This window comes from Naumovozyma castellii, chromosome 1 (genome assembly GCF_000237345.1).
Source record: "Naumovozyma castellii chromosome 1, complete genome".
NCBI lineage: Eukaryota > Fungi > Ascomycota > Saccharomycetes > Saccharomycetales > Saccharomycetaceae > Naumovozyma > Naumovozyma castellii.
The window spans coordinates 1291954-1308834 of NC_016491.1; the positions used below are offsets into that span (position 1 = coordinate 1291954).

At 37.9% G+C, this 16881-nt stretch overlaps 8 protein-coding genes across 8 annotated transcripts; 6 read left to right on the plus strand and 2 right to left on the minus strand.

The window, feature by feature from the left end:
* Positions 1 to 319: 319 nt before the first annotated feature.
* On the plus strand, positions 320 to 3061 carry PMA1 (H(+)-exporting P2-type ATPase PMA1; the record flags this gene model as incomplete). Its single annotated transcript, XM_003673546.1, has 1 exon — positions 320 to 3061. The coding sequence occupies one exon, from the start codon at positions 320 to 322 to the stop codon at positions 3059 to 3061; it is 2742 nt and encodes a 913-aa protein (XP_003673594.1).
* A 1031-nt stretch (positions 3062 to 4092) lies between these two features.
* PUF4 (Puf4p) lies at positions 4093 to 6579 on the plus strand (the record flags this gene model as incomplete). Its single annotated transcript, XM_003673547.1, has 1 exon — positions 4093 to 6579. One exon carries the CDS (start codon positions 4093 to 4095, stop codon positions 6577 to 6579), a length of 2487 nt encoding a protein of 828 aa, XP_003673595.1.
* Positions 6580 to 7043: 464 nt separating this feature from the next.
* Positions 7044 to 7934, minus strand: INM1 (inositol monophosphate 1-phosphatase INM1; the record flags this gene model as incomplete). Its single annotated transcript, XM_003673548.1, has 1 exon — positions 7044 to 7934. One exon carries the CDS (start codon positions 7932 to 7934, stop codon positions 7044 to 7046), a length of 891 nt encoding a protein of 296 aa, XP_003673596.1.
* A 379-nt stretch (positions 7935 to 8313) lies between these two features.
* AAP1 (arginine/alanine aminopeptidase) lies at positions 8314 to 10896 on the minus strand (the record flags this gene model as incomplete). The annotated part of the gene is made up of 1 exon (XM_003673549.1): positions 8314 to 10896. The coding sequence occupies one exon, from the start codon at positions 10894 to 10896 to the stop codon at positions 8314 to 8316; it is 2583 nt and encodes an 860-aa protein (XP_003673597.1).
* A 606-nt stretch (positions 10897 to 11502) lies between these two features.
* On the plus strand, positions 11503 to 13089 carry YHK8 (Yhk8p; the record flags this gene model as incomplete). The annotated part of the gene is made up of 1 exon (XM_003673550.1): positions 11503 to 13089. The coding sequence occupies one exon, from the start codon at positions 11503 to 11505 to the stop codon at positions 13087 to 13089; it is 1587 nt and encodes a 528-aa protein (XP_003673598.1).
* A 246-nt stretch (positions 13090 to 13335) lies between these two features.
* Positions 13336 to 14055, plus strand: FSH1 (putative serine hydrolase; the record flags this gene model as incomplete). Its single annotated transcript, XM_003673551.1, has 1 exon — positions 13336 to 14055. The coding sequence occupies one exon, from the start codon at positions 13336 to 13338 to the stop codon at positions 14053 to 14055; it is 720 nt and encodes a 239-aa protein (XP_003673599.1).
* A 278-nt stretch (positions 14056 to 14333) lies between these two features.
* Positions 14334 to 15977, plus strand: SMF2 (divalent metal ion transporter SMF2; the record flags this gene model as incomplete). The annotated part of the gene is made up of 1 exon (XM_003673552.1): positions 14334 to 15977. One exon carries the CDS (start codon positions 14334 to 14336, stop codon positions 15975 to 15977), a length of 1644 nt encoding a protein of 547 aa, XP_003673600.1.
* Positions 15978 to 16333: 356 nt separating this feature from the next.
* On the plus strand, positions 16334 to 16810 carry COX6 (cytochrome c oxidase subunit VI; the record flags this gene model as incomplete). The annotated part of the gene is made up of 1 exon (XM_003673553.1): positions 16334 to 16810. One exon carries the CDS (start codon positions 16334 to 16336, stop codon positions 16808 to 16810), a length of 477 nt encoding a protein of 158 aa, XP_003673601.1.
* Positions 16811 to 16881: the final 71 nt, after the last annotated feature.

Consider the following 16881-nt stretch of genomic DNA (forward strand, 5'->3'; position numbering starts at 1 on the left):
TTTCTGTGGATGCTGTTTACATCTTTCCCGTTTCGTCACGACAATTTTTTTTCACTCTCGACGACTTCTCAAATACCAGTCCCAGTTCCACTTCCCAGTATCTGATTAAACGGATCTAATACCTCACTATCTCCCTCGTTAAACAAATCCGTCCCACTCGACTCCATTATAAAAGCTTCATATTTTCCATAACCAATCCCATCTCTTTCTTACATACGCTTCTTTCTTGCTCTCTCTCTCTCTCTCTTGTTTACAGATAACCAGAAGTCAAATAAATTTTTCTCTCTCCTATACATTAATTACTAATAAAAAGGGAAAAATGTCTGACGTTTCTGATGTTTCTGAAAGAGAATCAACAACAAATGAGAAACCACCTCAAGTTGTTGACACTTCTTCCTCTTCTGAAGAAGAATCCGATGATGATGATATCGATGCTTTAATCGATGAATTACAATCAAACCAAGGTGATGATGAAGATGGTGACGATTCAGATGGTGGTGCTGCCGCTGCCGGTGAAGCCAGAGTCATCCCTGAATCCATGCTACAAACAGACCCTGCTTACGGTCTATCTTCCGATGAAGTCGCAAGAAGAAGAAAGAAGTACGGTTTGAATCAAATGTCTGAAGAAAATGAATCTTTAGTCGTCAAATTCATCATGTTTTTCGTCGGTCCAATTCAATTCGTTATGGAGGCCGCCGCTATCTTGGCTGCCGGTTTGTCCGATTGGGTCGATTTCGGTGTTATCTGTGGTTTACTATTATTAAACGCTGGTGTTGGTTTCGTTCAAGAATTCCAAGCCGGTTCCATTGTCGAAGAATTAAAGAAAACTTTGGCCAACTCCGCCATCGTCATTAGAGATGGTCAATTGGTCGAAGTTCCAGCTAACGAAGTCGTTCCAGGTGATATCCTACAATTGGAAGACGGTGTCATTATTCCAGCTGATGGTCGTATTGTCACTGAAGATTGTTTCGTTCAAATCGATCAATCTGCTATTACTGGTGAATCTTTAGCCGCTGATAAACATTACGGTGATCAAACTTTCTCCTCCTCCACTGTTAAGAGAGGTGAAGCTTTCATGGTCATTACCGCTACTGGTGATAACACTTTCGTTGGTAGAGCCGCTGCCTTGGTTAACAAGGCTTCCGGTGGTCAAGGTCATTTCACTGAAGTCTTGAACGGTATTGGTATCATTCTATTGGTCTTGGTTATTGTCACTCTATTATTGGTTTGGACCGCTTCCTTCTACAGAACTGACGGTATCGTTAGAATCTTGAGATACACTTTAGGTATTACCATTGTCGGTGTCCCAGTTGGTTTACCAGCTGTCGTTACCACTACCATGGCTGTCGGTGCTGCTTACTTAGCTAAGAAGCAAGCTATTGTTCAAAAATTATCCGCCATTGAATCTCTTGCTGGTGTCGAAATCTTGTGTTCTGATAAGACTGGTACTTTAACCAAGAACAAGTTGTCTCTACACGAACCATACACCGTCGAAGGTGTCTCCGCTGATGATTTAATGTTAACTGCTTGTTTGGCTGCTTCCAGAAAGAAGAAGGGTTTAGATGCTATCGATAAGGCTTTCTTAAAGTCATTGGCCCAATACCCTGCTGCTAAGAACGCTTTGACTAAATACAAGGTCTTGGAATTCCATCCATTCGACCCTGTCTCCAAGAAGGTTACCGCTGTCGTTGAATCTCCAGAAGGTGAAAGAATCATTTGTGTTAAAGGTGCTCCATTATTCGTCTTGAAGACCGTTGAAGAAGATCACCCAATCCCAGAAGATATTCATGAAAACTACGAAAATAAAGTTGCCGAATTAGCCTCCAGAGGTTTCAGAGCCTTAGGTGTTGCTAGAAAGAGAGGTGAAGGTCACTGGGAAATCTTAGGTGTTATGCCATGTATGGATCCTCCAAGAGATGATACTGGAGAAACTGTCGCTGAAGCTAGACGTTTAGGTTTAAGAGTCAAGATGTTAACTGGTGATGCCGTTGGTATTGCTAAGGAAACTTGTAGACAATTAGGATTGGGTACCAATGTTTATAACGCTGAAAGATTAGGTTTAAGTGGTGGTGGTGATATGCCAGGTTCTGAATTAGCTGATTTCGTTGAAAACGCCGATGGTTTCGCTGAAGTTTTCCCTCAAGATAAATATAGAGTTGTTGAAATTTTACAAACAAGAGGTTACTTGGTTGCTATGACTGGTGATGGTGTTAACGATGCTCCATCTTTGAAGAAGGCTGATACCGGTATTGCTGTCGAAGGTGCTACTGATGCCGCTAGATCCGCTGCCGATATTGTTTTCTTAGCTCCTGGTTTATCTGCTATTATTGATGCTTTGAAGACTTCCAGACAAATTTTCCACAGAATGTACTCTTATGTTGTTTACCGTATTGCCCTATCCATTCATTTGGAAATTTTCTTAGGTCTATGGATTGCCATTTTGAACAACTCTTTGGATATTAACTTGATTGTTTTCATCGCTATTTTCGCTGATGTTGCTACTTTGGCTATTGCTTACGATACTGCTCCATACTCTCAAACTCCAGTTAAATGGGATCTACCAAGATTATGGGCTATGTCTGTTATCTTAGGTATTATTTTGGCTATCGGTTCTTGGATTTGTTTGACTACTATGTTCTTACCAAAGGGTGGTATCATTCAAAATTTCGGTGCTATGGACGGTATTATGTTCTTGCAAATTTCATTGACTGAAAACTGGTTGATTTTCATTACAAGAGCTGTTGGTCCATTCTGGTCTTCTATCCCATCTTGGCAATTAGCCGGTGCCGTCTTCGGTGTCGATATTATTGCTACCATGTTTACTTTATTCGGCTGGTGGTCTCAAAACTGGACTGATATTGTTACTGTCGTCCGTACCTGGATCTGGTCTATTGGTGTCTTCTGTGTCATGGGTGGTGCTTACTACCAAATGTCCGAATCTGAAGCTTTCGATAGATTAATGAACGGTAAGCCATTGAAGGAAAAGAAGGACACTAGATCTGTTGAAGATTTCCTTGCTGCTATGCAAAGAGTTTCTACTCAACACGAAAAGGAAATGTAAATTTCCCTTTCTGTTTGAAGTAGCATATTTTAATACCAATTTTTTTCTCTCCATCTTAATTTGATCATATCTGGTTTAATTTTTTTCTCTCTAATTTCTAATCTTAATTTTTTTTATGGGAACTGATACATTTTACAATCATAATATGCACGCAATGGTATTTGGTTTTCCATTCTTCCTTATCAATCTGGTTTTCTGCTTTTTTTTGGTTTTATCTGATCTGACTTTGTTATTACTCTAACACACACACACACACTATGGGTTTTATCATCGTTGGAAAGTTGTTGATCTTCCTTTGGTTTCACACACACACACACACACGATTCCTTAGAATAGGTCATTCAATATTTCATATTTGGTCAATGGTATTTTGCTAGGTCGGTATTTGTTTGATGGTTAACCGCTTATTGTTTGCGTTGTATTTTATCTAATTAATAATAAGACACGCAAGTCAAGCACATTACATCAAGCACATTTAATATTTTTATCATCATTTTATTTTAATTTCTAATATATACGCACACACACATTAATTTATTCATTTAATAATAACATCTTTTGATTTCATTATGTAGCCTTATCTACCTAGTACCTTCTGATATGGAAATGTCACTAAATTTTCAAGGCAGATCATCTTGCACGACGAAAATTGAAATTTTTTTGGATTTTCGAAGATTTTATGACTTCTGGGTCCATTATTTTTCCGAATAGACTCCAGCAGTGAACGTTTAACTACAATTTACTCATAATTCTACAAGAAGACTACTGTGTTACTACGATCAACTAACCAATCTCCCAAGTACTGATTATTAGAAATCGGGCGATACTCTCTCCTCATTTAAAACTGTACATTATTTCCTGTATTTTAGTAGCGAACCAGATTCAACGTTCCTGTTATTCGCACAATATAAACTATTGATATTCCAATTCGTTGTTTTGTACATTAGTATTTCCAAATTTTTATCTGTATATTAATCCATTTTGGAGGGAAACAAAAAAAAACATAACCATACCTTAAATTACAACTTACAATGGTTAAGAAAGAAGTTAAATTAAACGCTGGTGAGGAACCACCAGTTGACCATGTCGTCTCAGCAACAATCAATTCTGCCTTAGAAAGGTTGCAATTGGATGATTTAGATGTTGCCACCCCTGAAGTGAATTTGAATGATGACCTTAAGAACTCAAAAGATAATGGTAGTAAGCTTACCAATAAACCACAATCTCCAGTTTATCCTCCACCTCAAATGATGGGTGCTGGATTTATGCCTTACTCTCAAATGATGCATATGGCCCCACCACATCACCATCATCTGGGATTCTTTCCACCACCGGACTTTCCGGAATCTTCAATGACTCAACGTGGTCCTGTCATGTTTAATAATTCTGGTGATTCATCTGTCTTCCCAAATATGCGTTCTCCAATGGGCTCTGTACCATCATTTATTCCAGAATCTCATTTGATGCCAAATAATGATCCACTGTGGATTCAATCACCAGACCATTTACCTGTTCCATCTTCTGTTACCATAGATCAATCAACTTCTACTGATGACCCTAACGCGACAAAGACAAAGGGTCCAGGTGCTGCCACCGTTAGAAGACAAACATTTCATGCAATTTCGACCCATGATTTGATCGATGCTACCGCTACAGACAGTGCAGTCAATACCGATGCTTCAACTGCTTTAGCTACTGATGAATTGAACATGTCTACCCCTTCAGCTGTGGGTACCAAGACTAGAACTCAATCTATCTCTTTTGAGAAGACCGTTGGTCATCCTCAATTTCTACCACAAATGTCTGCTGATGAAAAGAATAAGATTGCAGAATCATCAGATAAAGAAGTGGAAGGCAAAAAGGAGAAGGTCAACACCTATGCAGCATACCCCTATGGTGGGCCATTAGCCCAACCTAATCCGGTTATGTCTGGTCACTTACCTCCACCATTACCTGGTAATAATCCTTCAAATTATGGCATCCATTCTCCATTTCCAGGTGCCTATGATTTTAATGCCCCATTCCAGTCATTTTCTCCTGTGCTAGGTGGTTTGAACCCTCCATTATATCCTCAATCTCCAATTCATATGTCTCATTCACCACTACCATTGCAACCACATGGCCCAGAATTGAATGGAGCAGCTGGCCCCAATAAGAATAATGCAGGTGGTCCAACAATGAAAGGCGGTGAACAAATGCCACCATTTCCAATGATGCAACATCAACAAGGGGGTACTCCTCCACCCTGGATGTACGGTTCTCCCTCACCATTTAATCCAATGGGTCCACCACATCCTCACGGAATGCCACATCAAGGACATCCTGCAATGATGAGCGGTAATAATAATAACAACAATGGCATGCAAAGAGGTGGTAGACATTTCCATGGGAGAGGTAGGAATGGTAACGGTAATAAATCTCGTTTCAATCGTCATGATCATAATGGTAACAATAACAATAATAATAATGGCCAATTTAATTATGATGAAAATAATCAACGCCGAATGGAAGAGATGTCTCGTTATGCTGATTCCACCCTCGATGAATTTGTAGGCAACATCTATTCATTATGTAAGGATCAACATGGGTGTCGTTTCTTACAGAAGCAATTAGATGTTTTAGGTTCCAAGGCAGCTGATCTTATCTTTGAAGAAACCAAATTTCATACTATTGAATTAATGACTGATTCTTTTGGTAATTATCTCATGCAAAAACTCATTGAAAGGGTCACTACTGAACAAAGAATTGAGTTAGCCAAGATTGCCAGTCCACAGTTTGTTGAGATCGCTTTGAATCCACACGGTACAAGGGCCTTACAAAAATTAATTGAATGCATTAATACCGAGGAAGAAGCCAAGATTATCGTAGAATCCTTACGTGATTCTATTGTACAATTAAGCAAAGATTTGAATGGTAATCATGTGGTTCAAAAATGTTTGCAAAAATTACATCCAACTGATTTCCAATTTATTTTTGATGCTACTTGTGACAACTGTGTAGACATTGCCACTCACAGACATGGATGCTGTGTCCTACAACGTTGTTTGGACCACGGGACAAAAGAACAATGTGAAAAATTATGTGACAAACTTTTAAGTCATGTTGACAAGTTGACCTTGGATCCATTCGGTAATTATGTTGTTCAATATGTCATTACCAAAGAAACTGAAAGAGATGAATTTGATTACACTCATAAGATTGTTCACTTATTAAAACCAAAGGTTGCTGAACTATCGGTACACAAATTTGGATCTAACGTGATTGAAAAGATCTTGAGAACACCCGTAGTCACCGAAACAATGATTTTGGAATTACTAAACCATGAATCCGAAATCCAAAACCTATTGAATGACAGTTATGGAAATTATGTTTTACAAACGGCTTTGGATATTTCTCATGAACATAACAAATACTTATATGACAGATTATCGGCAATTGTAACTCCTTTATTAGTAGGTCCAATAAGGAACACCCCACATGGTAAGAGAATTATGGGTATTTTACATATCGAATCATAGAATTCCGATTTTATATCTCTTTTAAATAATTATTGTACATTATATTTTAATATACTTCTAGAAACGTATCCATCAGTCAAAATTCCAAGGACAATACAGTTGAACATTGCAAGGATAAACTAGCTGCAGAAAAATACTTTTAAGACGTGAACAAATTAGAGCCTTTTTTTTTTTTTCAAAGAGGTGATTGATTAGTGGAATAGGCAAACAACTTTTAACAATAACTTTATTTAATTTCCTAAAGTCAATACATAATCGGCAACTGCCGTTTTCATCTGAACGAATAATACAAAGACTTCATATGGTAAGGTTGTGAAAAAAAATCGACATCCTTTAATACCGCTGATATCTGTCCTTCTAATTAATCTCTATCTTCTTCAGATAAGACGGTTGGGTTTGCGAATGTAGGTAGGCCCAGGAATCAAGCCGATTGTTTCAGTAGTTGTACCTTTTTTTTTAATTTATTAATCGTATTCCAATTTACCCTTGACGCAACCCCAAAAATCCTCAATGTACTTTGTTTGATCTTCCTCACTACCTATCTTTGTACCTCTGACAGCCAAGTATGTTCTATTATCGACTCCAATATCCCATTCCGATTGATTGGCACCTACAACACGTCCACCTGTCTCATTCAATATACACCAGCCTGCACAAACATCCCATGAATAGCAGCCACCGTCCCAGTAACAATCTAAGTAACCCATGGCAATGTAGGCCATTGTCATTGCGGATGATCCCAAATTTCTAAATCCATGAATAAATCCCCCATCACAGGCTAGTAAGTTTTCAAACGTAGCCAATTTACATTTAAAATTGTTACCTTCTCTTGCAGATCCTGGCTGTAATGCCACTACCGATTTATTTAGTATAAGGGGGCCCATACCTTCTATTTTTTCCTTATAATCAAAATCTTTGCCATTAATTCTAACACCATTTCCTTTCGACGCTGAAATCAATAGATCCAGGTGAGGATTGTAAATAACTCCCATGACAGGAACTTTATCCACAGTTAACCCGATAGAAGTACAACTAAAAGGGAAATCATGAACAAAATTGGTAGTACCATCGATCGGATCCACAATGAATGTAGGCTCTTCCGTGATCCTAGTCACACCTTTCATATAACTTTCCTCACCAATAAACTTGAAGTCAGGATACTCTGCTCTCAATTCCCCCCAAATTAATTTCTCCACTTGTTTGTCAATAACGGTAACAATATCTACTTTCCTAGATCCTGTCTTTAAATCATAGGTCTGTTGAGTACCTGACTTACTTTTAATAATGGGGCCCACTTTATTTGTGGCCAAATCACATACAAATTTTTCAATTGACAATAAATCTGAGGGCGTCATTGGGTTTCTATGTGGTATCACTTATTTTGTATGTTAGACTACGATGAAAGATATATACTATGAGACATGAGGTAATTAACCATTATGCCAGATTTTTTTCGTCATTGCGGACTTTTAAATAATTTTTCATTAACCGCTTTAGTAAACAATAAAATCATCGCGAACGGTGTTCATGCTTATATAACCCATGTCCAGTATGGTCTATAGAATACATATAATATTTGAGCTACAGAGTGTCGTAAAGTGAGCTTTTTCGAATGACATATATTCATTCAGTTTTCAAATAATATTTTATATAGTAGTTTCAATGTCATGTGTTTCATATTTATGAGTGTGTATTAAAATTACGCTATCTGTACGTTAGCTAACAAACTAACCACTACTTGCATTCTTGTAAATATTTACGGACAACAGCACGATCTCTTGCAACCCATTGTGCTTTAGATTTAACAGTATCCAAAACCCTTGCCAAACTTTGGTCATAACCTTTAGTATCCTTATCGGAAAAGAATTTTTCAATATTTTTATAGGCTTCCATTGAGGTAAAACCAGTGATACCGACAGTTAAGATATGTCCCAAGACTGGAGACCCTGGTTGAATTCTTTTCACGATATCTTCCCAATTCTTTTGTAACCATTTCCACATAGTTTCAATACCTTCTTTATGGTTTCTTAATCCTACCATTGGTGTGTAGAAGTCCTGATTCAAAATGGTACCGTCTAACAGGTAACCTAATGTCCTTTGGATTAATTCTGGCTCTTTAAATAAACCTAAAGTCTTCAAAGCTGCCATTTTTTCATCTGTTGATATTGGATTTTTGAAAATATTGAATATTTTTTCGTAATTGTCCTTGCCACCCATTGTGGCAACAGTACTAAAAACATCAGGCTTAATTAAAGCTGGAATAGCTTCCTTGTTTCCCTTCATGTACTCATCAAACATTTTCAAAGCTGCGCTTTCCACTTTCACATCTTTAGAAGAGCAAGCAGCACCAAATAAGAACACTTTCAAACGTTGGACAGAATATGAATCTTCAGAACTGAAGTCCCAACCTAACTCATGCACTTTGTCGCTCACTAAATTATGAATGAAACCTGTCAATGCATCTTTCACTTCATCGTCTTCAAAAATCCATGCACCTTCCAATGAAGAAATACTGTTAATGATTTGTCTCCAGACAACAAACGAATCTTCGTTTTGTCTCCATTTAGCAATTAAATTTAGGAAGTTAACAGTAGAAGTATAACCTGATGCAGAAAGGTTCTTGACATCAGCTACTAACCCTGTACGATCTTCCACAGACAGAAGGTTTGCTTGTTCACTAAATTTTGTCCATCTTTCATCACTATAGGATGTTATGTATGCACCTGCTTGATCGGCATTCACTTTGAAGAACTTGGCATCTGCAAGCTCGATAGTCTTAGTTCTTTCATTCAAAATATTTGTGGAGTCAACACCATTCGAAGTCTTCAAAGCCAAGAAAACTGGATATAAAGTTTTATCCTCTTCTTCCTTAACATCTCCTGTAGATAGGTAACGATTTTGTGTAAAAGTAATGTTGTTCCCATCCTCTTTAACGGTTATAACGGGATACCCCACTTTCTTAGTCCAAATATTCATTACCATTGGGACATCTTTCCCAGATGCAGCTGATAATGCATCCCACAGATCTTCAGTTTTTGCATTACCATATTTAAATTTCTTCAAATACGCAGAAACACCCTTGATGAAAACATCTTCACCTAACCACTTAGAGATCATTCTTAACAAAGATGAACCTTTAGAATATGAAATGGCGTCAAAGATTTGATTAATTTCATCTGCATTTTTAACTGGAACTTCAATAGGATGAGAAGATCTCAAGGAGTCTAAACCTAAAGCACGTTGTAAATTGTCAGATACATATTCTTCCCAGACTTTCCAATCTGGTTGGAAATCATTACAAGCGTACCAAGACATCCATGTTGCGAAACCTTCATTCAACCATAATCCTTCCCACCATTCCATGGTAACCAAATTACCAAACCATTGATGAGCCAATTCATGTTGAATAACCTCTGCGACTCTTTGAATACGATCCAAGGTGGAATTCTCCTTATCTAACAATAAATCAGCGACTCTATAGGTAACCAACCCCCAATTTTCCATAGCTCCTGCGGAGAATTCATGGACAGCAACCATATCCATTTTTGGCAAAGGATATTCGATGCCGAATGTCTTTTCAAAAAAGGTTAAAGTTCTGGCAGATAAGTCCGCGGCAAATTTACCCAAGTGTTCATCACCTGGTGTAGAGTAGATTCTAACTGGCAATCTAAATTCATTGCTCTCTACATATCTCAAATCTGCTACTATGTAAGCGACTAAGTATGTCGACATCAGTGGGGTGGTATTGAACTTGGTAATCTTTTTACCGTTGATGATCTCTTCTGTCTTCACATCCATATTAGATAAATTGGTCAATTCTGGAGTAGAAATCAAAGTGATATCGAAAGTAGATTTCAACTTTGGTTCGTCAAAAGATGGGAACGCTCTTCTAGCATCAGTGGCTTCAAATTGAGTGGTAGCCATATATTTAACTTCCCCCGTCGATTTATCGGTATACTTGGCCCTATAGAACCCAGCCATTTGATCATTCAAGATCCCTGTAAATTTTGTCTGTAAAATAAATTCTTCAGTGCCTTGTTGGGCGATAGTACCCTTTGGGAAAATGAATTGAACAGTTTGGGCTTTGTCATCTACATTGATATCGGATGCAGGAGTTTCTTCAATTTTTACTTCATGATACTTGATTTCCAAAGTGTTTAAAGTAAGGACATCAATGGTTGGGTCATTGATTCTTAATTTGATATTAGCTGACCCTTCAAATGTGAAGTTTTTGAAATCTGGTTCAAACGAAAGATCGTAATGCAGAGGGGTTACATTTGTTGGTAAGACCTCACGGTCAATTGGTTGACTAGTCATTATTATCCTGGTTTCAAGAAGTAGCAGGTGTTGGTGCCAGTATGTTATCAAATAGAAGACCAATTGAAGCTTGAAAGAGGATGAGAGGAAGAGGAAGAAGATCAATTATTCAATGCAGAAGCTATTCACCGATGGGAGAACGTGAAAAATGTGTCAAACTGGAAAGAGAAGAAAAATGGTGTCAAAATGGAAACTCCATTACCCGCATATGTTACATAATCATTCTAAATCCATTACCATAGTCACTACTACGACTGACTATTTACAAAATAATGCGTTTTTATTGAAGGATCTCTTGCTAAATGGTACCTCGAATGGCGAAATCCGTTCTTCTGACCACCTGATCCCAAGGCAAGAGATGCACTCTCCTTCTTTGGTATGATTACTAACCAGAGAAGGATCATCCGTACAAATTTACCATTTTTTTGATTTCCTAAAGCCGCCGGCGCTAAGCGGAAATGCATGCCGAGCATTTGAAAAAATTTGACACCTATTGTTCAGCTCATCTCATCGAGCCTCGAGGATAGTACACAACGTATTTAACACCCTGCAGGAGTCTCATTCATCAACAATTGAACCAGGTGCAGAGTACTTTAATCCAACGCCATGGCTAACACGAGTAGAAGCAATAGTTTAGCGATGAGTTCAACAATTTCAACTATTTCAAAAACGACGTACGATAATAGAGATAAGGCCACTGTGGAACACAACCATGCCAACAGTATCCAAGAAGGGTCTAACAAGGACTGTGAAAAGGGAAACTCAATTCCAATGCCGGTTGATTCCTGTTTTGAAGTGACATTCGACCGTGATGGTCCCGCTGACCCGGAAGATATTGCCAGACACCTTTCACTACTTCGCAAATACTATATATCTTCGTTAATCACCTTCACATCAATGGTGATCACCATAATTTCATCTTGCTGGACATTTGTTTCACCAAAGATAATGTCCCATTTCCATATCTCCCACGAAGTAAGTATCCTCGGTATCACATTCTATATTTTCGGTCTGGGATTTGGCCCATTATTCCTCTCACCCATTAGTGAATTCTATGGTCGTCGCCCCACTTTCATCTTTTCTTTGACAGTTAGCATCATTTGGCAATGTCTTACCACATGGTCTCGTACTATTGAAGGTATGATGTTTGGTAGATTTCTAAGTGGCTTCTTTGGCAGCACATTTTTATCCGTAGCTGGTGGGAGTATTAGTGATATATTTGATAAAGATAGCATCACAGTCCCCATGGCAATCTATACCACATCAGCCATGTTGGGACCTGAACTTGGTCCCATTATCTCGGGTGCCCTTTACAAAGTTGATTATAAATGGACTTTTGTAACGTTATTAATTGCATCAGGTGTGTGTTTGGCACTAATAATCGTTACTGTCCCTGAAACATATGAACCCAAATTATTAATAAAGAAGGCACAAAGACTGAGAGAGGAAACTGGAGACGAAAGATGGGTTGCACCACTAGAGATTACTAAGAAGGAAACTAGTTTCATGTCATCTGTGTTTCTCTCATCAAAGAGACCTTTCTTATTGTTGGTACGTGATCCTATGATGGGGGTTCTTTGTTTCTATACGGGGCTAGTCCTGGCCATTGTTTATTTGTTCTTCGTCGCATTCCCATACATATTCAAAAAACTATATGGATTCCACGAAATGGAAGTTGCATGTGCGTATATTGGCATGCTAGTGGGTATGTTAGTAGCATGTCCCACATCAATAATTTTTCAAAAGAGGTACGAATTGAAAGTGAAAGCCAATAATGGTGAAAGGACGCCAGAAATGAGATTCGAACCATTATTCTATGGTGCATTCTTGAGTCCCGTCGGGTTGCTTATCTTTGCATGGACATGTTATTCACATGTCCATTGGATTGGCCCTATTATTGGAAGTGGTGTTTTCGGAACCGGTGTTTTCTTTGTATTTGTTGGTGTATTTAATTATACCGTGGATGCATACAGAAGATTCGCAGCTTCAGGGATGGCTTGTAATTCGTTTGTCCGTAGTACGATGAGTGGTGTTTTCCCATTATTCGGACTACAGATGTATGAAGGGATGGGTATTAATTGGGCTAGTTTCTTATTAGCCATGGTTACCATGCTGATGATTCCTGTCCCATTCTTGTTCACTAAGTACGGTGCATATCTAAGAGGTAAGTCTCCATATGCCTGGACAGATTGAATACTTTAGCATTGATAGATAAAAAAGCACATAATAACTAATAAAGAATTGTCCAATTTTAAGTACAAGAGGGTCAAAATGATATTACGTATTGGGCCAAATTCAACTCCGACATTACGTAAAGTGAAAAATTTTCTCTTGTGTTTGCAACTTACTTGGCAAAATACCGTCTATAGAATACATATATTGTATAACAACTAGATCCATATCAATACAAATAGTATTACAAGAAAACAACCAAAGAAAATGACTGCTAGTATCCCCAAATTACTCTTCTTACACGGATTCCTACAAAATGGGAAGGTCTTCTCCGAGAAATCCTCAGGTATTAGAAAATTATTGAAAAAGGCAAACGTCCAATGTGATTACATCGATGGCCCTGTCCAATTGGAAAGAAAAGACTTACCCTTCCAAATGGAAGACGACAAATGGCAAGCTACTTTAGATGCGCAAGTCAACAAAGCTTGGTTTTATCACAGTGAAATTTCTCATGAACTAGATCTTTCAGAATCTATCAAATACGTTTCGAGTTATATCAAGGAAAACGGACCATACGATGGTATTGTTGGATTTTCTCAAGGTGCTGCATTGAGTACTATTATCACTAATAAGATAACTGAGTTGGTCCCTGGTCATCCCGAATTTAAGGTCAGCGTTATTATTTCTGGTTACTCCTTCACCGAACCTGATCCAGAACACAAAGGTGAATTGAGAATCACGGAAAAATATAAAGATGCATTCACTCCAATGAAGGATTCCAAGACAAAGATCATTTTCATTTATGGTACTTCCGATCAAGCCGTTCCTGCAAAGAGATCTCAATATTTGTATAACATTTTCAATAAGGCGCAAGGTGAAGGAAGTGATAGAGTTAAATTCTTTGAACACCCAGGTGGACACATGGTTCCAAACAAGAAGGACATCATTAGACCTGTGGTGGAAGAGATAACATCTGCGCTTGTATAAATATATAGATAGATAATGGAAATAAGTTATGTAGACAATGACAACTTCTCCTCTTTCCCGCGAAAAATGCAAACACGCAATCGTTAAAAACAAACAATATTAGCTCGTTGTCATCATCGGTCATTCAATAGACTTCGAAACGGTAAAACATTTCACATATTCACCATTTTATTGCATTATATCATTTGCAACAATACAATCTTATTCAGATATATTACAAAGCGACAGCACTACGTGGTTGACTTCAAGTATTGACTACAATTTCACCCACATTTTTCATGCCTCCAATAAGTTACAAACCACTGTCACTGTCTGAAGACGAAATTCACACAACAGCTTCTAATGATAACCTGATAACACCGTCATTATCTAGGGATTCGATTCCTGAACCAACCCCTCAACGATCCTCATTGTTTCATAAGCCTTTATCTATACTCCGCAAATATGGTAAGTTCATAGGCCCAGGTTTAATGGTCTCGGTATCATATATGGATCCAGGTAATTATAGTACAGCTGTTGCTGCAGGTTCAGCGCACCGTTACAAGTTATTATTCTCTATTTTAGTATCCAATTTCATGGCTGCATTTTTCCAGTGTTTATGTGCAAAACTGGGTGCCGTCACAGGTTTAGATTTAGCTCAAAATTGTAAGAGACATTTGCCCCCAGGATTAAACATCACTCTTTATATCCTTGCAGAAATAGCTATTATAGCGACAGATTTGGCCGAAGTGGTTGGAACAGCCATATCTTTGAATATTTTATTCGGAGTACCTCTAGCATTAGGTGTCGTATTAACTGTTATTGATGTTCTGATTGTGCTATTAGCATATAAGCCAGGAGGAGATTTAAAATTAATCAGATACTTTGAAGCATTTGTTTCTCTTTTAGTTGTGCTAACCGTAGCATGTTTTAGTATAGAATTATTTTATGCTGATGTGGGATCCATGAAAGAAGTATTTTCAGGATTCTTACCAAGCAAAGCCGTCATTGACGGAGATGGATTATATTTAAGTTTAGCCATCCTAGGGGCTACAGTGATGCCTCATTCTTTATATTTAGGTTCTGGTGTGGTTCAACCCAGATTAAGAGATTATGATATTAAGAATGGTAATTATACACCAGATGAAATGGATATGGATAACAATCATGATAATTACAAACCTTCCTTTGATGCTATTAATGAAACATTACATTATACAGTGGCAGAATTATTAATTTCATTATTTACAGTCGCATTATTTGTTAATTGCGCCATATTGATCGTTTCAGGAGCTACACTTTATGGAACTACCCAAAATACCCAAGAAGCTGATTTATTTTCCATTTATGATCTATTGTGCTCCACTTTATCCAAGGGTGCAGGTACAATTTTCGTTCTAGCATTATTATTTTCTGGTCAAAGTGCAGGTATTGTGTGCACATTAAGTGGACAGATGGTTAGTGAAGGATTCCTAAATTGGACCATTGCTCCAGCATTAAGAAGATCAGCCACGCGTGCAGTAGCCATCACACCATGTTTAATCCTAGTATTAGTTGCTGGGCGTAATGGATTATCTGGTGCCCTAAATGCATCCCAAGTGGTTTTATCATTGCTATTACCATTTGTATCGGCTCCCTTAATTTACTTTACTTGTAATAAAAACATTATGAAAGTACAATTGAACAGTAATAACAACTGCCAACATGATGCTCCACTTGCCCTAAAGATGGACGGGAACGGTGAAAACATCCCCATGTACAACTTGGGAACGTCAAGCGAGAGCAATGAAGTCGAGAGACAAGAACTAGAGGCACCTATCTATGAAGATATGAGCAATGGGATCTTAACCATGATTTGTGCCGTGTTGGTATGGCTACTGATCTCTGGTTTAAATTTTTACATGTTGATCAGCTTCTCGACCGGTCAAGACGTTCATTTCTAATAAATACGAAAAACATTTCTGCATAGTCATATAAATATAAACATAGAGTTAGATATATATGGTTTATATGATATCATATATACCCTTTCTCATACACATTGGTGTTCTAGTCAAAATCGGTTTCTTTCAGGGATCGCTGCGGACGAGCCAATAGGAGCGGTAACTGCGAATCTCGCTTTATTTCGGCGTTTAAGCAAACTAGGGACTTTTATATAATACATGAAAAACAAGTAGACAGAAAACAAAACTGAAAAACAATAGTAGCATTTTTCGTGAACTCCTTTATTTAAGCAAGCCCAAGCAATCAGATAATTAATCCTCGAGATAATTTACAGAAAGCAACCTATCCCTACGCAATGTTATCAAGAACTTTATTCAGAACCCCTGCCATAAGTAGAACTTTATTGAGTAGCTCAAAATGTATGATGGTGAGAGCACCAAGACTTTGCTTGACGCAAATGAATCCACAACAGATAAGGAAATACTCTGCCATGGAGGATGAGGAAACTTTCGAGGAATTTACCGCCAGATACGAAAAGGAATTCGACGAAGCATACGATTTATTTGAAGTTCAAAGAGTCTTGAACAATTGTTTCTCCTACGATTTGGTTCCTGCACCAGCTGTTATTGAAAAGGCCTTAAGAGCTGCCAGAAGAGTAAATGACTTACCAACAGCTATTAGAGTTTTTGAAGCTTTGAAGTTCAAGGTGGAAACTGATGAACAATACAATGCTTATTTGGATGAATTAAAAGATGTTAGAAAGGAATTAGGTGTCCCATTGAAGGAAGAGTTGTTTACAGCAGGAAACGATCAAGGTACACATGCCTTTTAAAGATGTAAGATCGAAAAAAAGATCTAATTATTCTATTACCTATCCCTTTTTTACCATATACTATATTATTT